Genomic DNA, 22,601 nt, shown 5'->3' on the forward strand with positions numbered 1-22,601 from the left:
AACAAAACCACGTACAAAACATAAATTAGTTGTCTGTACGTACACTACGAATTAAAGTAAATTTGAAATATAAACCCGAAGAAAAACAAAGAAAGCGAAGAGTCGCGCTTATTAGAGTAGGAGAGAGGGGGAGTCGGTAGAAAGACGGAACTACTACTGGCGACGTTTTGTTTTATTTAAATAGCATCACCCTTTCTCCTTTCCAAACCCAGGGTAGAAACGAGTAACACGATATTATCAGAAAAAAACCATGGAGTTTAGAGTTGATGCCATCGCTGATCTTATACCAGGAAAAACGAATTGGATTATCCAAGCGAAGGTCTTGAATTCGTGGTATGTTACTGAGTTCTTTTGGAAGCGGGTTCTGCTCCTTGCTAATACACGGGTTAGTCCACTTTGCTTTGTAAAATATTTGCACGAAGTTGTTAACCAACGCAGTGGTCTTATACACAATTGATATGCAATTTGTAGGGTGAAACAATCGAGGTGGCATTTTTACCAGGGACCTATAAGAAAATGAGGAAGTATATCTATGATGGTGATTGGTATGAAATTCGGAATTTCAAGGTCATCCAGCCAACACTTAGGGAGAGGAATACACATCATCCTTTCCAAATCAAATTTACTGATGAGTCGACGATGGGCCTGCTCTCACCGGTGAATCAAAAACACTACTTCCGTTTCGAAGATTTGGGTGATATATCTCGAGGGAGAATTACCCATCCCATATCATTCGGTACGCTTATCTTCAATTTTCAATTACACAAATCGTTTGAAACAACGTTAACAAACGTTTGCTAATTGATATATTTGTGATTATCACTAGTTTTTAGGCCTGATACTAAATAAATAGGTTAGTAGACAATTTCATATCAAAATACATAGGTCGTAACATTTAAAGTATGTGTCTACCCCGAATCAGATGTCTGTGGGTGTGTAGTTGGGGTGGAAGACAGAAGATTGCTCGAGGGGGCAAATGCGGCCAATGAAGTTGTCCTCACCCTACTGAATGGGAGGTAAAGGAGATTTGTGCTACCTTTTCAATACATTTACAGTTAAAGTTTTTTCGTATGCCCGTTCAATATTAACATGAGAAAATCGTAGGAATGAAACCCTCAAGTGTCGTGCCCTAGATGATTATGCTGCTCGCTTCATAAATGCTTGGGAAGCACTCGGGTGTCATCTTACTTTTACATCTGAACCCGTCTTTTGTATTTTGCGGTTCTGGAAGGTTGGAAGCTACGAAGGTATGTTCGATTTGATAGATCAGATAAGGAAACTAGCCTTGTGAAACCATATACAACTAATTTTGTAAATGTTCTGAAGGTGCTCCTTGCCTCGTCAACACAACCGCCTCTTCGCTGTTCTATATAAAACCAGATTTCGAGGGAATGGAACATCACAAGGAGATGTAAGCTCTTTGTTTTTCTACTAAAATATCTAATTGTATTTGTTGCTACTGTCAAATACGTTAATACACTTTCTATATTTACCGCAGATCTGAAATCGCTGGACGTTACTATATAGAACATATAATGGAGCACGTAGGGGAGAATGCAGTACCTTGAGAATAAAGGAACTAGATGGGCGAAAGGGAGAACTCAGGAAGTTTAGCATATTTATTTAAAGAACCGGCACAGATCTATGCAATTTATTAACTTTTTTTTCCCCGGTGTGTTTGTACTTTTGAGTGAACCCAATGTTATGCTGATTATGGATAATATATGGTTATGTTTTGTCAACAAAATATAAAATTTAGTACTCCGCAATATATGTACGTACATAACAATAGTTATCTACGATAAGTGAACATGTCAACACTATCCAACCATCACATTATGTCCTCTCTAATGGACCATATAAAGCCCACAAACAGATATATTTCGCTTTAAAAAGCTTCTTATTCAAACAGAAAACCGTTTGCTTGAGATTTCTAAAAAGCCCACACGAGTAATAGGCCCATCTAGGGCAGCCGGGAACAATTTCTCCAACAATTATAGTTAAACAAAAATGTGGGCTTAGAAATTAAAAAGGGCCATCATAAACATGTTACAAAAAGCTATGTTGGCACTTAGGAAAAAAGAGTATTATCCTCACGCCAAGAAAAGATAACACATCTATTGTCGCCCATGCACTACATATTAGCTGGACATGTTGTACGGTTGTGGCCAACCTGTTGACACTGAGAACAAGCATGCTGTTTGCGGGGCCGCTTCGTCTCCAACGCAACCTCGACAAAAGACTTCCTCCTCGTCATCTTTGGCCTTCTTGGAGGATTCCTAACAAAAGGCGGTTTACATCTGGACGGTGTAATATCAGTAGGAACGATGCAGGATGTATCTATCGGCATTATCGCCTCCGCATACCCACTGCAGAGGCTGTCTCTGCAGAAGTATGGATGGTGGTGGTTTATAACTGATACGTTGGCCGTATATGCGGCTGCGATAGCATGTACGCATGGCATCCTCTCTAGATCAAAACGCCTACATGAACACCTCTTATACCTCAGATTGACAACATGCATTGAGTTACCACCACTTACTTCAAATCGATCTTCATCAATTTCTTGAACCTTTAGACGCCTTGACTGTTCAATACGTGCCTATGAGTTAATCAAAGCGTAAGTTCATATAACCAAAACAACACAACATATCCACTAACATTTTTCATTCCTTTCGTTAACATATATATCGATGGATATGTTAATGAATGTCACACCTGTAACAGGTTCTCCACTCCTTTGGTGAGTAAAGTTGGCATTGCGGCAGCTTGTTTTCTCCTTGTAGCAAACCAGCGTGTCAACATATTCCGAACAGCTTCTAGTAACTCTACAATGGGATAGGCTCTGGCAGGATTCAGTACATTGTTTAGCGATTCTGCAATGTTGCTCTTGGTGAAGTTGTACCTATCACCAGGAAAGTGCGCCCTGCTCCACTTGGTTACATCTGCACGAACCAAGTAAGCATGCAGTTGCGGATTCGCTTCTTGAATTTGCTGGAAGATTTCTTCGAAATCAACTACACGGTACGCTGCAGCTGCTTTTTTTACCAGCCGGAATGTTTCGCTCCCACTAAATCTCAGGATAATATTCTTGTGAAGATGATAAGTGCAGATTCCTCGACTTGCCAGGGGGTACACTTTAGCGATAGCTTTACCAATAGATTTATGCCGGTCAGATATAAGTGCAAGCTCTTCATCATCAGGAATTACACTACTTAATTGAGTAAAGAACCATTCCCACGACACGTCGTTCTCTGTATCAACAACCGCATACGCCAGAGGGAAAATATTATAAATCCCATCTTGTGTTGTCGCTATCAGAAGAGTCCCTTTGAATTCACCTTTCAAAAAGGTTCCATCTACAACTACAACTTTCCGCATATACCTGAAACCCTTAATGCATCCAGCAATCGCAATGAAAACATACTTGAATCTGTCTTCTGCATCAACGACCAGTCTAGTAAGGGTCCCCGGATTAGAGGACCTCAGCATGTATAAATATGCCGGTAATTCAGCGTATCCACTTTCAGGTGTACCCCTAACATACTCTCGCGCCTTTATAAGTGTACGATGTGCCTTCCAGTAGCCAAGCTATTATATGAAAATGGTCAGTAAAAGACATCAGCACTAAACAATATCAACTAGATCGAATTATATATATGTGCAGTGCAGGCCATAGAATCAACTAATTTCTGACAAACTCAACAAACTTAAGCTACGATCTGTTTGTACACCCTATAAACAAGTACACTCACAGAGCCAACCATAAAACAAACATATTGAAGTATTCCAGTAGCCAACCTGTACACCATATCGTAGGTTGAGCCCATCCCCAACAAGATTTGGCACAACAGAACTTCCCACACCACCAACATAATCCTTGTATAATTGACCTAGGATTGGTGGTTTAGCATTACGGCTACGGCCATATCGTTCCGTAACAGAGGAAGTATGTTCACGACAATATCTGCGAATATGAAACACCGGCGAATCACCCATGGTTGAAGCCCGTATTCTCCATTTACAACCTTTTACCCAACACTCAACGATTAACAAAACGGGCGTTGAATATCGAACATTGTAATCATATTTATCTAATACACTCAGCACCCTCAACCTTGCCACCAACGTTTCTTTGCTATCAAACTTATCCCCCACAGTAATATCACCACCTCCGTTTTCTATTTTGCGAACCTCCTTCTCAATTGCATCAGCTGCAGAGTTAGTCTTGCGGGTACGGTTATTTGATTCTGTGTTACACACATTTTCCTCTATACAAGACCCACCCCCAGGTCCGTCGTCCAATGATTCCTCTGCTTCATCCGGGGCGAAGTTGGAGTACAACAGATAGTCTTCATCCCCTGAACTTGCACCATCGTTGTCGTCACAGTAATCAAATCTACTTTTGTCCTCGTCATCTGCTTCATCTTCATCTAGATCATTTCCTACATTATCTTCACCGTCTTCCTTCCGACTCTCGTACTCATCATCTTTCTCTCCCATTTCCTTTGCCACGCCTACGAAATCATCTACAACGACTTCAGGGGTCTTGGGTGTTGGTTCTGGGGTTTTCGGTTTAACGTCCTCGAACAAGGTTTCACCAGATTTAGCTTCGATCTCAACGCATAGCCGGATGAGTTCACTCCTATGCTGTTTGAGAAAGTTTTGAAACTGCCGACCATTCGAAACAATCACCGGTGGCATATAACATCCGCTTTTTTTATATCTATCTAACATATAGCTCAACTTTATCGCGGAAGTTCTTTCACAGAAACCAAAGTCATCGTACACTATAGCAGTAAAGTCTTCAAACTTTGTTTCTTTATCGGCAACTATAATCCTGCACCCTTTCCTAGTATCAACATCAAACAACCATCGCTTTTTGTCTACCCTCCACCTCCCACACGCCAATACGATATCTTGCTCTTCCATGGATGAACCGAGATCAAAGATTAAAGAAACTGAGTAGGAAAAAGACGTTTGCTCCGGCAGACAAACAGAACACGATTGATGAATCTGCTACAAACTTTATTACATGAAATATTCTATGCCTTCTTCTTCTCATCAAGTTATTTAGTAAAAAAAAGTTTTACAAAAAGAAAAAAAATGGGAATATTGTCAAAATAGGCATTATTTGGGTAGGACTCTCGGTTTTAGGCATTATATACAGTATACTTTAACTGTAGAGCAAATTTCAGCTTTTTCGGACGATATTGCCCTTGAGAGAATGAGCGAGAATCTTAATGGTTAGTGAACGAATGGGTTGCTGACGTCATGTAATTAAGCAATGTTTGAAAAGAGAAGCAAGAGAATACATTGATAAAATACATAATGTATTTGAGTGTTTCTTCCACCATTAATAATGAATTTTCACCAAAAACTGGGTCTAAGAAATTAGCTGAAATTATAATCATGAATATTCGTTCATCCACGATAAATCAATTACAATGTTAAATCAACATCCAGTTAGCTATATATACCAAAAAAACTCTACTCTTCTTGACATGTCCACATCTATCTCTCCTTGTTAACTGGCTGAAATTTTCTTTAGATAATAGCTGAAACAAAGGAGATTATAAGAGAAAGAAGCAGAAGACATAAGTAATCACCTTTCCATGAAAATGAAATTAATGTATTATCATACCTTTAGAAGAAAATGAAGAGAGTTCAACATTTGTTTCACCTACACAAATTCAGATCAGCATAGTATACTAAGAGTAGTATAGAATTTTGGAAACCAAAATTACATTTTTATAACGCTTGTTATAACTAAGTTGACAACTATTACATGCACCAGATGTTGGACATATCTCAAATTTTTGGGCATCTAGACCAAGACGGTTGAGTGAACCCAAGGGAAATTTATTTAACAATGTCGTGGTGTTCATAAATCATAACTAAACCCTAAAGCCAGGGCAAATGAGTAAACGCAAGGGAAACCAATTTAAAGATGGAGTGAGTGTATAAAACTATACCCTAAAGCCAAGGCAGATGACTAAACCCAAGGGAAACCAATTTAAAGATGGAGTGAGTGTATAAAACTATACCCTAAAGCCAAGGCAGATGACTAAACCCAAGGGAAACCAATTAAAATTGCAGTGACAAAATGCACAATGCCAAATATTATCTCCTTAGACCTTACCTTGAGACAAAGTGTTCAATTCCTTAGGGATTTTTACAACTCAAACGAGTGAGAAAGAAAAGTTAAGAGAGTCAAACACAGAAAGAGGTTCATGAAATTTCACAAACAAATCAGCAAAATTTAAGTTTTGGACATGAGAGATAACATGGTGATGTCAATATCAGACAAGTACAATGTACAAATAATACAGTATTAAACATTAGTTTCTACATGAAACGTAAATGATAGAGCAGAAAGCTGTAAAATGACTAACCTTCACCATCGGGAGAAAACAAATCACCAATTTTTTCATTCTAGAACTGGTTAGCCATCCGTCTTTTAAAACGAAAGACTTGAGAACTATGTATATATGAATGATACGGGAAAGAAGGATTACTTGGAGAGAAGAAGAACATAGTTTGGATGTGGCTGACGTGGAGGTTTTGAGGAATCTGATTGGAGGGAAAGGAGCTAATGACGTGGTGTCCGTTGGTGTTGTTGACCATTGACGACGTTGAAGTATAAAGAGGCGGAGAAGTTCATTTGCAAAAATTATGAAAAAGAATCATTTGATAAAAAACTTGTAAAACTCAAAAATAGTTCTGTATTTGCTAGGTTTCTCTCATCTTGAGAGCTAGCTATGTTGATTCTGTGTTTTCTATGAACATCGGATCGATTGGTTACGGTTACGGTTCGTTGGTGAATTGATTTGTTGTTGATCGTGAGTTTTATTGTATCAATGAAACAAAAGGTTGATCGATACTTGATGCAGAGAGCCATCGCTCATTGATATATCTGATATAGTTTGGTAAAATATAGTGAAAGACCTTTATTTAACTTCAAAATTGACAAATCCTATATCACCCACACAACACGATTACAAGCTTAGAGCGTAAAATCTGAATTTAACCTGGGACTGAAATCTGAGGCGGCGTTGAGTTCGCCGCCGTCTTTAATTTGCCGAGTTACAAACCGTTTTACATTTGCGGCCACATATTATCTGAGCAATTGGGAATCCTTCTTGCAATCTTGAATTGCCCTCTCTCGTTGTGGATGTCTTAAGTCTAGACGCGCCTCACTGACTTTTTCTACGGATGATATTGAGCAACTAGCATAAGCTTGAAGACGGCTTACTCCTCGTCTTCACCATCGAAAGGATTCCTAAAGTGAATGACAAAATTGCAGAGTCAGCAATGAGCGATTACAAGCTAGATGAGTAAAGAAACTCGACTACAGATTTATTGGAAACAATAAACCCTCAAAAATTTTTTTGGTTTTGATCGATCAGCGAAAGAGACGAGAAGAGAATGACATCACAAATAGAGGGGCAAAATGGACTTTACAGTAAATCAAAGTGCCTGTTTTTGTAAGGCACATGCGAAAGTGCCTAAATCCGAATACATTCATAAGACAAATGCCTTTTTTTTAATTAACTCAAAAAAATTATCAAAATTCTCCCAAAAAAAAAAAAAGAGAACCTTATACTTATAAGAAATTAATCCAAAAACCCAGTCTTTTCCAAAATTGCATTTCTAACCCTACTCATATCTCTCCCTTTCAAAGTCCTCCCAACACCTTCATGCACCGAGAACGAAGCCATTCTCGTCTTCGCCAAATACTCATGCGGCGGCAATAACTCTCCTCCTCCGCCGTCTTCGTCGTTTTCGATGCTTCTTCTCCTGACATGGCGATTATGATTTTCTTTCCCTAGAATCTTAGACCAATCCGGTACGTTCACCGGAAGCGAAGAAGCTACTACCATAGTGGTTTTCACGGTCGCCGGAGACGGAGACGATCTACGATTCAATGATGAGAAGAGTTTACGACGAAAATCAGGTGAATCGGAGCGGGTGGAGTAGAGATCAGACTCGTCGAACTCGAATTCTGAATCGTTGTGAGAAGACCGATCTGTTGGAAGGAAGCGATGACTCGGCCTTTGGTAATAGCTCTTACGCGTCGCCATTGATGAAAATTGAAGAAGAAGAACTTTTTTTTTTTTTTTTGGTTATGAGAGAAGTCTTTGAGTAGTCTCTCTCTTTTGCTTTTATAAATGCTTTTGAGCTTATGGAAAAAATGGATAAAAAGACTTTTGTTCACAAGTTTGGTTTGTGGTGGAAGAATATTACATTTACATGCGGCAATGTATAATGGGTTAATTTTGTGGCATATTCTCAAAAACCTTTTTGTAAGTAAATGTCAGTTTTTTGTTCGTTAAAACTTAAACGGTATGGTAAAATTATCTACCTAAATTATCGTTTTTATCATTTTTTTAGATTCTTAAAGGAGAATATTCTAGGTTAATATAAGTTTGAGATAATATTTTTTTGGTTAAAGATTTGTTTCTTAAACTTCGGCGCAGAAATTTCTAAATCAGTTCTTACTTTCTCATATATGGTACTGGCTACCTTTGATAACGTGAGTCTAATATGTATGAAATTTATAACAAAAAAAAGGATATCATTCAAAACCTAAAATCCTCTATATAGTAAAACGGAAGTAAACAAATTTATTTTGTAGACTATATAATTTTTGTAAGTTGGTTACAAAATAGATTATAGATTAAATATATGATGGTTACAAAAAAAAGTTATAGTTTAATTGGTCAATCTGTGGACTATGTCTATATAAATACACTTAAGAATATCCCATAGAATCCTCTTAAAGACAATATTCCAAATGATTTATACAATTTCAAAAAAAAAAAATTAGTATTCCATGTATTGTTACAAAATATATACTGTTAGACATAAAATAAATAAAATTTTGGTAATTTATCATACTTAATCGTGATTTCCAAGATCTTATTGTGCAATTGAAAATAAAATCTTACCTAAGCACGGATCATATTAAAAGTTAAAACACTTTCATCAAACAGTATATGATTTCATATGATTTCATCAAACAGTAAAACGGAAGTAAACAACTTTATTTTGTAGACTATATAATTTTTGTAAGTTGGTTACAAAATAGATTATAGATTAAATATATGATGGTTACAAAAAAGTTATAGTTTAATTGCTCAATCTGTGGACTATGTCTATATAAATACACTTAAGAATATCCCATAGAATCATCTTAAAGACAATATTCCAAATGATTTATACAATTTCAAAAAAAAAAATTTTAGTATTCCATGTATTGTTACAAAATATATACTATTAGACATAAAATAAATAAAATTTTGGCAATTTATCATACTTAATCGTGATTTCCAAGATCTTATTGTCCAATTGAAAATAAAATCTTACCTAAGCAAGGATCATATTAAAAGTTAAAACACTTTCATCAAATATGTTCAAAAATTAATATAAAAACAAACAACAAACATAATCATTTATCATACATAAAATTACAAAATTAACAATATAAAACTTACAAAGTAAGTATTTTTTCCAAGCTATCATATTTAGCATATGATTTTATTTCATAATATTTTATCAAAAAAGACTTTTAAAAACAATAATATAAATTATATTTTATTCTAAAATTATAATAGAAATAAAAGAAATTTCAATCTGTGCTCTAGCACGAATCCTAATCTAGTTATAAATTACTATGTAATTTTACAGGTACCGTACTTCACATTAGTAACATATTTACTTTTCATTTTCACTAAACATGTAGTCGCAAAATATTGGGTAGTTAAGATCCTAATTTCATTTAACGTAACCAAAATGTAGAACCCAACCCATTTAGTTAATAATTAAAACCCAAATCAGATATATCATACCTGCTGTACCTGTACCCCCATCAGAATGGTTAATGAAGATAATTCGTAGTGGTAGGCATGTGTGGGTGTGATTGAATTTTTGGATAGTCGTTACCTGCTTTAATCTGATTGATGTATAAATATTGGTAGCACGATTTAAAGTTGGCCTAAACCGAGATGAACAGTAAAATTCAGTGGCTGTTTTACAAACCAAATTCAGTGGATTGTACACACAAAATACAACAAATCAGTTCGATTAGTGTTTTGAAGGATCAAGAACTTGACCCATGAACAAAATCACTCCACTCTTCTCTTCTCTCACTGTGAATAGAAATGGATGGTCAGCTACAAAATTTCCCATCAACAACATGTCTTTTGTCATGGAAGCAACAGAAACGGCTGCAGCTTCAGTTCCCTCTTCATCCACCTCAATGAAAGCTTTGTGGATAATTTTTGAGACGTGCATATTCTCAGCAATGGAAGAAGAATCAACCATCTCAGTTATACTACCATGTGTAAATGGTAAAATCAGCCCCATGTCCTTCAAAACATCTGAAGCGTTAAACTCGAAAGAGAACTTAAACTTTGGAATTCTGAAAGCTTCAACTAATATACGTTGGCGCGGAATATGGTTATCAAGAAATCCCGGTTTGGAGGCTATGTCCTCAAGCAGATTAGGTAATCCATCTTTATCATTAGGAAGATAAATGTACATGGCGAATTGACGTTGATCCTCTACATAAGGAAGCCGCAAAACTTTGAAACCATCATAGTATTCTAAGTATTGCTTCTTGTAATTGGTCATGAAGGCGACTTTCACAGTGGTGCCGTCAAGAAGATGGAATTCGTTACTCTTTGTTAACTTTGCATCAAATTTTTTGCTCCAAGCCTCTTTGAAGTACACTGCATTTGCAAGTATTAGCGTACTTTCACGGATACTTTTGATAGAATCTTGTGAAAGAATCTGCTTGATGAGTCCATTAGTGTGGAGTTCAGCCCATGTATTCACTTCATCAATCACTTCAGCAGGCTTCAACATATATAAGTGATCAACAAATTATTCAATCATTCCAAAATTCGATGTAATATAAATAAGATGGTACCTATAAAAAGTTATGTTGTAAACATTTAGTCATGTAACCACTAGAACTTTTTTTATTATATAGGTACGTAATTTGCGGCAACAAAAAAATTATAACAATTTTTTTTGTTACAAATATTTGATACACGGAAGATGAGTTAATACATATTGTAGCAAATTTGTTATTTAGCTATATAGTGATAAATATTAATTGACGGGTATCGTAGGTTGTAGCATATTTGACACAACATAAATTAGTCATAGCAAACTTGTAACAAATTGAAATTGCTAATTAGTTTCAAGTTGGAAACTCATGAAACCCCTGAATCTGAGGGAAAAATTTCAATAAGAATTGAAAAAGCCATAGAGAAGTTACCTTGGTTGCGAAGTCAACTTGACTACAAGTAGCCTTATAGGAGTTCTCCAAAAGCTCTTTAAAGGAAGGTTTGAAGGAGAAAGATTTGTCGATCCAGACACCATAAGCCGTGGATAAGTGCAAGTCACTCCTATTCATTCCATCAGCGAAGGCAACAGATACGGTTTTGGCCAAGACTGTGTCGAGGTGATCCAATGAAGGTGACATGAGGAATGATAGGATTTGTTGTTTGGTGACGCAGTTGGAACCAGCGGCAATAAGGCAGAGCAAAATGTTGATTGACATTGGTGAGAAGACAAGGTTGGAGCCGTTGGCAACCGTGGCAATGACATGCTTTGCTAGTAATATCGCAACGTCGTTTTGATTCTCCATTTGATGTTCCCAAATCTATGTGAGAGAGACGAAGGGTACTATATATGCAGAGGTGATAAATATGGTATCTTGTTTCAAAGAAAATAACTATAAACTTTGAACAGTCAACGACTCATCACCTTAGCACGATTACAGAGTAAATCTTATTTTAAAGGTCTGAATGATAACAGCGGATTTGGTTGTGCGGGATAAACGATTTGATAATGCGGTACGGTTGATCTGCAATACGTGCGGGACAAATATATTTGCGGGACAAGTGCGGTTAATGCAAAATAAGCAGTACAAAATAATGTTTGATTGGTGAAAGTTATTTGCGATGCGGATTTCATATTGTTTTATTAATAATTAGTATAATTATATTTTAAATTTTTTGAATTAATAAAGAAATATTTTTATTTTTTATATACATAAATGTTTATTGAAAATTATATATTAAAATTTATTGTAATAAAATAACTATATATAGTTATATACTAGGTATATTTATCTATTTACAAATGAAATATATACCCTATTTTTTTAATAAAATTTTGAATTAGGAAAATATAGATTAATTGAACTATTAGTACATAATAAAATAGTATAAGAAATTTTTTATAATTTCTTTGTATGTGATTTTTTGAAAGATACGTATAATATATATATAGTAAATATTAGTGAATTAAAAAATAAAATGAAATTTTCAATTTGACTAACTTTTTCTTTTCTTTTATTTAAATCTGTTTTTTCATAAAAACTCATTATTTTATAATTTATGAAAAATTAATGAACTAATTATTATCTTTAAATAGACACATTTAAAAATTAAATTATCTGTGAGAAGTATTTAACAATTTAAAAAATATATATGTTGATTACTAACTCATTATTATAAAAAAATTAAACAGAAAAAGTTGTTTTTATCCTATAGATAACTAACTGGAAACAAAACCGCTGATAAATTGATGAATCATATTACAACTGCGGTCCAAAAGTAAACATGTCTTCCTTGAAAAACGCAACCAGACTTTTTTTCTCTTTCCTAAAAACGCAAATTACAAAATTTATTTGTGATTGGTGTAAAAATCATTTTTTAGAAAACCACACTTTGAAATCCGCATTTAGTGTGTCACCATTCATAGCCTAAATACCTTATGAAAATGTCTACATATTAACTTAATACTAAGTCGAAAACTATTTGAAGTCACAAATTGAAAACTAAGAGTTGTGTTAGTATATTCTAACACTATAAATCATTTTTCCAAATCAAACAGACGAGAACTATTTAAAATAAATCAACTAGTGCTGATGTATGCAGTAACTTGTTTCAAGAAATAAATCAACTAGTGCTTATGTATTAATATTTTATGATAATGGTCGAACCAATTGAACTGATCTTGATTTGAATACTTCAAATATATATAAAACCGTTTGACAAATCTCTTATTTATGAGATGGACATCACCACCATACCACACAATAGGCAAATTAATGTATTGTGCATAAAAAGTCAACCAATATTGTTTTGGTTCATTTTCTAGAATCCTTAATCATCTACATAGAGTTGTATCAGTAATAGTATAGGAACGGTAACATAAATACAAGTTTGGAATGAAATAATTGAATGAAAAGTAGCAATCTTTGAGAATTACGTAGGCACAAACTCATGATGTAACTGTCTTCATGAGAGTTTGTCTATGAGAATTTCTTTAGGAACATTTGTAACTCAATCAATAATTGACAAAATGACGAGTGTGGAACTCGGTCTCAGCATGCACGTGGGTGAGAGACTTTGTCAAAAACCATTTTGACTCGAGATTGATTGTCAAAAAGAAAAAAAAAAATAGTAACATATAGCTAATGAAACCGAATTTTCACATTTGGCTCTGGCAAATTTTGCCCATAATTTCCTTTTATTAATAAACTGACTTACTTGTCTAAATTATGGGCTATATATGACGAACTATAGTCTTCCTTGCCTGGATGAGCTATTTTGTAATTTTCTTTTAAGAAAGCTGATCAGAATGGTTACTGACCAAAAGAAAGTTCAAAATATATAATAGACCCGTTCCAATATCTTATATAATAAGAGAAAGTTTTTCTCAACCTCTGCTTAGAACATGACATATGGCTTATTATATAACTGACACATGTCCTTTCTTATTCTTAAAGACCATTGTTTTTACATTTTCAAATTGGGCCTAACAAAATAAAACCAGTTACAAGTCCAGCAAATATAATTGACAGCCTTTATACCCATCCGGAGGATATGAACCAAACGATGTCAAATTCACCTATACTCACTTTCTCACAATCATCGTTCCCAGCAGCTACCACCTCCGATGTACCTTCACAAAAATCTCCTAATCCTTGGGTTTCTTTGGTTTAATTTTCCTATTCCACCACAAAATTCTAAATCATTTCTGGTTTAATGTCTGTGTTAAGATCCCGAACACCTATTTGAAGTTCTGAATTGTATGTAACATTAATCCTGTCCAAAATCGTTTTTAAATTGCTTGGTATCAAATTTAGAAATATTAAGAAAGGGGTTTAGATCTTCACTACCAATTAGAATCATATAAACCATTATTATGACGTTATTTGTATTACTTATTACAATCTTTAAGGTAATTAAAAAATTCCATTGAAGTATATCCTTCATTTTCATTTTTACGTTTACCACCCAATTATAACGTAATGAAAATAATACCAAACACCTATGATTTCATGGTCATTAACATTCCATTCCAATCCCTGATTACTCTCCCTCATCCATTGCATTAAGTTTTTTTTTTAAATAACAACCTTTGACGACACTCATCTTCTCTCTCACACACCATGGGTAAAACTAAAACAATAGCACCCTACTCTACCCTTGATTCAACCTCCAACGAAATACACAACACTGGTATCAATAGGATTGTTGTTTGGGTCATCCATATTTGGGAAGTTCGAGACTTTTGAAGAAACAATATGTTACTTATTGTTCCTAATGAAAATGTATCCTTACTGATGAAAATGTATATTATCTCTATGATTGTTCCTCTTGACCCCTGATTTACCTCCATTTTAACACATTCATTTAGCCTTTGTTTCAGGATTGTACTATACAAGCTTCAGTTGTTCCTAATTGTGTGTCTAAGTTTCAAGATCAATTGGTTAAAGGCCAGTTGTACAGCATCAATGATTTCGATGTTGTTGCATCCTCCAACCGTTATCGTCGCACCAAGCACAAGTGGAGAATTGTTTTCACGGAGAAAACGTCTTTGGAGACTGTTAAAAAATGACAATGCTCTATTGGTTTTGATTATTTTAGGTTCTCTACTTTTTCAGACTTGCTTGATATGGTAAACAAGGGTGAGGAGCTTCCAGGTAACAACCTTTTTTGCATTGTTCGTATTTCTGGTCTCTTAGCTTCCACTATGTTCTTCAGTATATGATTTATATCTACATTTACCCACTCACCAGATGTTGTTGGCCAAATATCCTCGTCTCGAACATTTGAAAACAAAGATCAGAACCACCCTTCAAAGACAACTTTCAGTTTAATACTGACTTGCATTTTAGAAAGGTATTGGGTTTTTTTTTTTTTTTTCAGATTCGTTCTACATTTTGTAAGTCTGTAACTGTGTAACATTTATGGTGTTTGTTGTAGTGGTGACAACGTATACATATCTCTTTGGAGAGAACTTGCGGTCGATGTCCATGCCAAACTTTTAACCCTAAAAGATGAAACAGTTGTTGTCATTGCAACCCATGTAAACCCACAAAAAGTTAGGCGTAAGTGTTGTGTTTTTAACGTTCTACTTTCTATTAAATACTAATTGGTTCAACGTTAGTGTTCTAAAACTTAAGACCAATGTATATGAGCCTATGAATGAATATAATGCTAACAATGGGCCATATGTATTCTTGACAATTTCAAAATTAGAGCATGGGTTGACAATTTCAAAATTAGAGCATGGTTAATTCTGTTTAAGATTTGATGTTCTTCATCTTCAATTCAATAAACCGTGGAAAGCTAAATATTGTTTTAGTAACGTCCCATTATCACCTTTAAATCCCAATGAATTGGCTTACATTTATATCAAAAAATCAGTTTCAATGTTTAGTCATAAATTTATATTGCAATCTCTTATTTCTCTTCATCTAGAGTTCTATATTGTCCCATTAATTTTAAACGGCCAAGTTCTGCTACTATAATGGCTGCTGGCTGGTCCCTTAAAATGTATATTTCATGTGATTGTATTCTATTTCGTACTTAAATTATTGTTATGATTCGAGGAAAGTTCTAATGTCTCTGAAGCATTTTTCCTTAAGATCACGTAAATGACTTGCTCATTGCATAGTTCATTTTTAAATCCCATTATCACCTTTAAAATCCCAATAAATTAGCTTACATTTATATTTAAAAAATCAATTTCAATGTTTAGTCGTAAATTTATATTCCAATCTATTATTTCTCTTTATCTAAAATTCTATATTGTCCCATTAATTTTAAACGGCCAAATTCTGCTACTATAATGTCTGACTCGCTGGTTCCTTAATATGTATATTTCATATGATTGTATTCTATTTTGTACTCAGATTATTGTTATGATTCGAGGAAAGTTCTAATGACTTTGAAACATTTTTCCTTTAGATCACGTAAATGATTTGCTCATTGCACATATAATTTTTAAATCCCATTATCACCTTTAAAATCTCAATAAATTAGCCTACATTTATATCCAAAAATCAAATTCAATGTTTAGTCATAAATTTATACATTTCAATCTCTTATTTCTCTTTGACTAAAATTATATATTGTCCTAATTTTAAACGGCCAAATTCTGCTACTATAATGGTTGACTGGCTGGTTTCTTAATATGTATATTTCATGTGATGTATTCTACTTCATACTCAAATTATTGTTATGATTCGAGGAAAATTCTAATGTCTCTGAAGCATTTTTCCTTTAGATCATGTAAATGATTTGCTCATTGCACAATTCATTTTTAAAGGAAAATGGAGGATTTAAGATCTCAGACAAGGAACTAAACTTTATGCAAGCATGTAAGGTAGTAGTCTGGACTGGTGGTTAGGTGGAGGAGAAAACCTTTACGGAATGACCAAACAATCAAATAAAAAATTTAGTTACTCTTATTTTCTCCTTTAAGCTTTTTTTCTATTGCCATATTGAGTAAAGTTTTCTATTAAGTTATGGAGACACACCATGAGCCTACGTGCATGTACACTACGACATATTCATAAAGTTAAAACAATGCAGCTTAGCCTAAGATATATATCACACAACGGTATAATTGTGTTAGAAAATGATTTTTTGAGTTTAAAATTTCATTATACATTCTTTTATTTATATATTATTCTAACTTGGATATTTGTTAAGATTACTACGGATAGGGAGACCTAAAGCTTAATATTGATGTTAGGGGTTACTAACAGTTAAAAGAAAAATAAATTACACATTATCTGAATCTGAGGATGAAAAATATGCAATATTAAGGAATATAATATTTACTTTATATCTCTAAACTTCACCATATTTAATAAAAGATTACTCATGGGATAAATTCAAAACTCAACAATGATGGTAGATCTCGGCTATTTCTGTAAAGCCACAGCGGAAACAACATCCAAACAAGTTATTGTCGTAGTTTGAAAGTGACATGTATTAATATGACTATATGAGTCTATAATTTTCAATAATCACAAAATTTGCCTTAAGTGTATTGCAAAATGGTTACATCGCAAAACAACATGTCCTAAAAGAGAATCAGTCTAAGCTTTTAAACATTTTGTTATTTAAAAAAGTAAACATGATTAATAAAATCCATTATACATGAGGGTGTAGTTTAATTACTTAAGATACATACTCTTCTCCCTAAAATTTATATAATTTTTATCAATTAAAAAAAATCCAATTAAGAAAGCAAAATACAGAAATATAAAAATCTAACAGTTAAAAAAGTTACCAATCGAACAAATACTAAGATAAGCCCGTGCGTAGCACGGGGCAACTCCTAGTATAGACTACGACAATGTTAGCTTCTGTTCCAAGTAAGTCTTTGAACCCTTTGGTTGCACGTGGTCACGAGAGAACTGAAGCAAAATAGAACAAACAAAGAGATAAGACTATACATCTTAGCTAGCAATTAATACATAATTCCCAGGACAGCTCATCACTATCTTTGGCACGAAGATAAAAGGCTTTAATGAATTTTTGTTTATTATTCGGAGCGGACTAGCCTAATTCCGATCACCAGGATATATCTAAACCCAACTTTCTCACAAAATTAATCAATCGAGCAAAAAAACAAATTACTTCCGTCCCAAGCATCCGTTAATGCTTAAGTTTGACGTTTTAAGACGATGACGAAACGTCGTCATCTACTCCTGTAGTCCTCTTCATCGAAAAATACTTAATAAGAACCTTTAGAGCATCCCTACCGGCCGGTGAGACATCCATAAAGGTAAATCTCAACAATACATTAACACGATCATTAAACTTTAATTTTAGTTTCTTCCTTAGCTCTGATTTAACTTTAACGCCCAAACAAATTAAGTTTTTAGTGATTTTAGAAGAGGACACCTAAGCCGAAAGCTGCTTAGTATCAATATTATTCTCTCGTCCTCCTCCTCCTCCTCAGCCGAACAAGAAGACTCTCTCTGTGATGTGACCGCCGGACGCGGTCGTCTACGATCGCGGTACGGACGCGGCTTGAGCTCTCGGCCAACTTTCAATCGGTGAAGCTGTTCACGGCCGAGGTTCTTGGCTTCGGATCTAGGGGAGAATCAAACGATAGAGACGGAGTTTGAAGGAATTCAAACGAGCCGTTCGAGAGATACTCCGGGAAGCCACAAACGGTTCAATCGGACAGTACGGATGCGGGACGAGCGGGTGGACATTTTCGAGGGAAACGATAGCGGGAAAGATTTGAGATGGTTCGAGGGGACTCGAGAAAGATGAAAGAGGACAGATGGAAACGTGATGAGGGAAAATACGGATGGATCGATTGACGACACAAGAGGTTTGGCTCTCCTCTTGATACGGTCGCTAACAAGGGCGAACCCGGTTCGCGTCTTGTTAGGGTTTTCTCAAGGTTCAATCCCGGATTGAAGAAAGAGAAGAGTGAGACAAGTTTCAAGAATCTCTCTTGAGGAAAAGTTTTATTTTCATACAAGTCTAAGGAGGAACAAGGGCTTAAAGAGAGTTTAAATAGCTAGGTCTAGATAGGAGCTTAAGGACACGCGGATTCATCTTGATCCGCACATCGTCCTTTTGACGTGTCCCCTTTACAAAGAGAACACATCGCCACCTTTTGACTAACACGCTTAGCCACAAACACTCTCCAACGTTCACAAACATAGGATCAAAAGAGAATATTCTCAAGTTCAAAATTAAACCAAAAATAAGAGGGAAAGAGAGATAACCGCCTTGGCTTTGCGCGTGAAGCAACTTAGCCTTTAGGCGTTTTGCGTTTAGCTCCATGCCTCGTTAAAACCTCCTCCGGTAAAACCCATTGGGACAAACCCGGAGTGAGGAAAAAGAGTACACTTCCTCGCTTAACGACTTGACCGTCTTCACTCTTGGGTAAGAGTGACGATTAAGCGGACTGAGCCCTCGGAGTCTTCGTTGGGTGGCTGGTGTCGGACGTAGGTTCGGACAAATAGGTTGAGCCGCTGTTTGGCCGCCTTTGCTGAGCTCTTGGAACGTGTGGTGGCTCCGGGAAGGATCGTTGGAGCCTTGGCCACGTTTGAAGAGGTTGCCCTGGTCGCGTCCGATGCGTCTTGGTCAGGCGTCTCGGTCGCGTCCGGTGTGTCTTGGTCTTCTTGGCTGAGGTCGCGTCCTGCGATCACATCATTCCCTCCCCCTTGAAAAGGTTTTGTCCCCAAAACATCTTCGTCTTCACCTACATCAAACGGAACGAGGTCAGTGACATTGAATGAGGTGGATGTACCAGACTCACCTGGAAGCTCAAGTCGGTAGGCATTATCGTTGATCTTCTCGATGACTCGGAATGGACCATCTCCTCGCGGGCTGAGCTTGTCCTTGCGTTTCTGCTGGAACCTCTCCGGCCTGAAGTGTAACCAGACCCAATCACCAAGTTTGAACAGCATCGGTTTACGTCCTCGGTTGAGGAAGCGTGCATACTGCTCGTTCCTTTGCTCTATGTTGGCTCGGACCTCCTCGTGCAAAGCCTTGACCATTTCTGCTCGTGCGACTCCGTCTTGATTCTCGGCTTCATTCGGTGGTATAGGGAGGAGATCCAGGGGCGTCAAAGGCTTGAATCCGTATGCGACCTCGAATGGCGACCTTTTCGTAGTTGAATGTACCGCTTGGTTGTATGCAAACTCGATGATCGGAATGCACTCGAGCCAGGAGCCTTTGTTGCTGGCGATAGCTGTGCGGAGTAAGGCGCCTATTGATCTGTTGACGACCTCCGTTTGGCCGTCAGTCTGAGGGTGAGCCGCGGTGGAGTACAGTAACTTCGTCCCGAGCTTGCGCCAAATAGTTCGCCAGAAGTGACCAAGGAACTTGGGATCCCGATCGGATATGATGGTGCGCGGAACGCCATGAAGCCTTACGACCTGACTAAAGAACAAGTTCGCCAATTGCACAGCATCATTGTTCTTATTGCACGGAATGAAGTGAGCCATCTTCGAGAACCTATCAACAACCACCATGATACTATCTTTATGCGCTAAGAGGGGTAGGCCGAGGATGAAATCCATGGAGAAATCGATCCATGGTGCGGTGGACACGGGCAAAGGCATGTAGAGGCCATGCGGGTGAGTTGTCGACTTGGAGGTGCGACAAGCTATGCAACGGCCGACGTGCTTTTCTACCATACTTCGCATCTTTGGCCAGTAAAAATGCTCCTTGAGCACGGCCAAGGTCTTGGTGATGCCAAAATGACCCGCTAAACCTCCACTATGGGCTTCACGAACTAGCAACTCCCGGATAGAACCATTTGGTATACACAGCCTTCGACCTCTGAACAGGAAACCCTCGTGAATGTAGAACTCGGTGTAGATTCCTTTCCCATGGTTCTGGAAGCAATCTCCAAACTCAGCATCTCCAGCATAAGCATCTTTGATGCTTTCAAAACCCAATACGCGCGCGTCCATTGTGGTGATTAGTGCATGCCGTCTTGACAAGGCGTCGGCGACTACGTTCTCCTTGCCCTTCTTGTACTTAATGACGTATGGAAACGACTCAATGAACTCCAACCATTTCGCATGACGTCTCTTGAGGTTGGTCTGGCTGCGGAGATGCTTGAGAGTTTCGTGATCAGTGTGAATCACAAACTCTCTCGCCAATAGATAATGTTGCCAAACCTCCATGGCACGAACGAGGGCGTATAACTCCTTGTCATACGTAGGGTAATTAAGCGTAGCTCCACTAAGCTTCTCACTAAAGTACGCCACCGGTTTGCCTCCTTGAGTCAGGACAGCTCCGACTCCAACTCCCGACGCATCGCACTCAACCTCAAAAGTTTTGTTGAAGTCAGGCAATGTAAGCAAGGGTGCTTGCGTGAGGCGTTTCTTGAGCTCGGTGAACGCCTTGTCTTGTTCCTCTCCCCATCGAAACTCGCTGTTCTTTTTGATCACGGAGGTGAGAGGCGCGGCGATCGTACTGAAATCTCGCACAAACCTCCGGTAAAAACTGGCTAGGCCGTGGAACGACCGGACTTGAGTGATGCTCGTGGGCGTGGGCCACTCCTCTATTGCGCGTATCTTCTCTCCATCGACCTTGAGGCCCTGCGAACTCACAACAAAGCCTAAAAAGACCAATTCATCAGCAGCAAACACGCACTTTTTCAAGTTTGCGTAGAGTTGCTCTTCGCGGAGGGTAAACAAGACAGCCTCTAGGTGTTTTACATGATCAGTCAAACTAGAGCTATATACCAATATATCATCAAAATAAACCACTACGAACTTATTGATAAACGATCTCAAAACATGGTTCATAAGACGCATAAAGGTAGAGGGGGCGTTAGAAAGACCGAATGGCATTACCAGCCATTCGTACAAACCCTGTTTTGTCTTGAAGGCCGTTTTCCACTCGTCACCCTCCTTCATCCGAACTTGATGGTAGCCGCTCTTCAGATCGATCTTTGAGAAGACACTGGCGCCGCTAAGCTCGTCTAGCATGTCATCGAGGCGTGGAATGGGGGTGGCGGTATTTGATAGTGATGTTGTTGACGGCTCGACAGTCAACGCACATCCGCCATGATCCGTCTTTCTTCGGGACTAGTAGCACTGGTACAGCACACAGACTCAAACTCTCTCGGACGTAATCTTTCGCCATGAGCTCTTTGACTTGTCGCTCAAGCTCCTTCGCCTCTTCGGGGTTGACACGGTAGGCCGGCCGGTTGGGAAGCTGCGCTCCTGGGACTAGATCGATCTGATGTTCGATGCCTCTGATCGGTGGTAGACCTTCGGGGAGTTCTTCGGGAAACACATCGGCGAACCGCTTGAGGACGCCGCGTATGACCTCCGGTAAGGCTTCTAGTGAACCATCAAGACCTGAAAGCAATGCATCTCGAAACAACATCAAAATCACTTGGGCTGAGTCCTTAAGGGACTTTCTAACATCACCATATTGAATCAAGAAATTCTTTTTATCGTTCGAGTCTTTAGACACCTTGTCTTGCATTTCATGTACTTGCGTGGGGCTCAAGGGTCTCAAGCAAATACGTTTGTTGTCATGAACGAAAAAGTATTGGTTAGTATGGCTGCAGTGTGTGGTGCGCTTATCAAAGTGCCATGGGCGCCCCAATAAGAGGTGGCTAGCTTGCATAGGCACCACATCACAAAGAACTTGATTCTTATACGGACCGATACTGAATGGGACCGTGACTTGTTCCTTTACTTGGATCACGGTCTTATCATTTAATCATCTCAAGCGATAAGGGCGAGGGTGGTTTGTGGTTTCAAGAGAAAGTTTCTTGACAAG

General features: G+C 37.3%; 3 protein-coding genes across 5 annotated transcripts; 1 reads left to right on the forward strand and 2 right to left on the reverse strand.

Annotated features, from left to right (window-relative positions):
- Positions 1–250: 250 nt before the first annotated feature.
- LOC147938312 (uncharacterized) lies at positions 251–1,568 on the forward strand. Its single transcript, XM_087465583.1, has 6 exons — positions 251–385; positions 472–736; positions 941–1,016; positions 1,105–1,247; positions 1,327–1,411; positions 1,499–1,568. Exons 1-6 carry the CDS (start codon positions 251–253, stop codon positions 1,566–1,568), a joined length of 774 nt encoding a protein of 257 aa, XP_087321709.1.
- Positions 1,569–6,925: 5,357 nt separating this feature from the next.
- Positions 6,926–8,213, reverse strand: LOC104710977 (protein S40-4). Of its 3 annotated transcripts, none has more exons than XM_010427641.3 (2): positions 7,659–8,213; positions 6,926–7,282 (listed from the first exon to the last, which is right to left on the reverse strand). In XM_010427641.3, exons 1-2 carry the CDS (start codon positions 8,082–8,084, stop codon positions 7,265–7,267), a joined length of 444 nt encoding a protein of 147 aa, XP_010425943.1. In that variant the 5' UTR covers positions 8,085–8,213; the 3' UTR covers positions 6,926–7,264. The 3 variants fall into 3 exon arrangements, with proteins under 3 accessions (XP_010425943.1, XP_010425944.1, XP_010425942.1); XM_010427642.3 differs by having other exon boundaries at positions 7,697–8,207; XM_010427640.3 differs by having other exon boundaries at positions 7,600–8,207.
- A 1,733-nt stretch (positions 8,214–9,946) lies between these two features.
- Positions 9,947–11,776, reverse strand: LOC104710978 (serpin-Z4-like). Its single transcript, XM_010427643.2, has 2 exons — positions 11,288–11,776; positions 9,947–10,860 (listed from the first exon to the last, which is right to left on the reverse strand). Exons 1-2 carry the CDS (start codon positions 11,657–11,659, stop codon positions 10,087–10,089), a joined length of 1,146 nt encoding a protein of 381 aa, XP_010425945.2. The 5' UTR covers positions 11,660–11,776; the 3' UTR covers positions 9,947–10,086.
- Between the last annotated feature and the right edge of the window lie 10,825 nt (positions 11,777–22,601).

Source organism: Camelina sativa, chromosome 9, assembly GCF_030686135.1.
Source record: "Camelina sativa cultivar CO46 ecotype springtype chromosome 9, ASM3068613v1".
NCBI lineage: Eukaryota > Viridiplantae > Streptophyta > Magnoliopsida > Brassicales > Brassicaceae > Camelina > Camelina sativa.

Bases quoted from the DNA above. Each gene is read 5' to 3' on its own strand.
- LOC147938312 (XM_087465583.1), top strand. From the start codon at position 251: ATGGAGTTTAGAGTTGATGCCATCGCTGATCTTATACCAGGAAAAACG. The intron at 1,017-1,104 runs GTAAAGGAGATT...AGAAAATCGTAG, and splicing joins CTCACCCTACTGAATGGGAG to GAATGAAACCCTCAAGTGTC. The intron at 1,412-1,498 runs GTAAGCTCTTTG...TATTTACCGCAG, and splicing joins ATGGAACATCACAAGGAGAT to ATCTGAAATCGCTGGACGTT.
- LOC104710977 (XM_010427640.3), bottom strand. From the start codon at position 8,084: ATGGCGACGCGTAAGAGCTATTACCAAAGGCCGAGTCATCGCTTCCTT.
- LOC104710978 (XM_010427643.2), bottom strand. From the start codon at position 11,659: ATGGAGAATCAAAACGACGTTGCGATATTACTAGCAAAGCATGTCATT. The intron at 10,861-11,287 runs GTAACTTCTCTA...TATATGTTGAAG, and splicing joins AAGTTGACTTCGCAACCAAG to CCTGCTGAAGTGATTGATGA.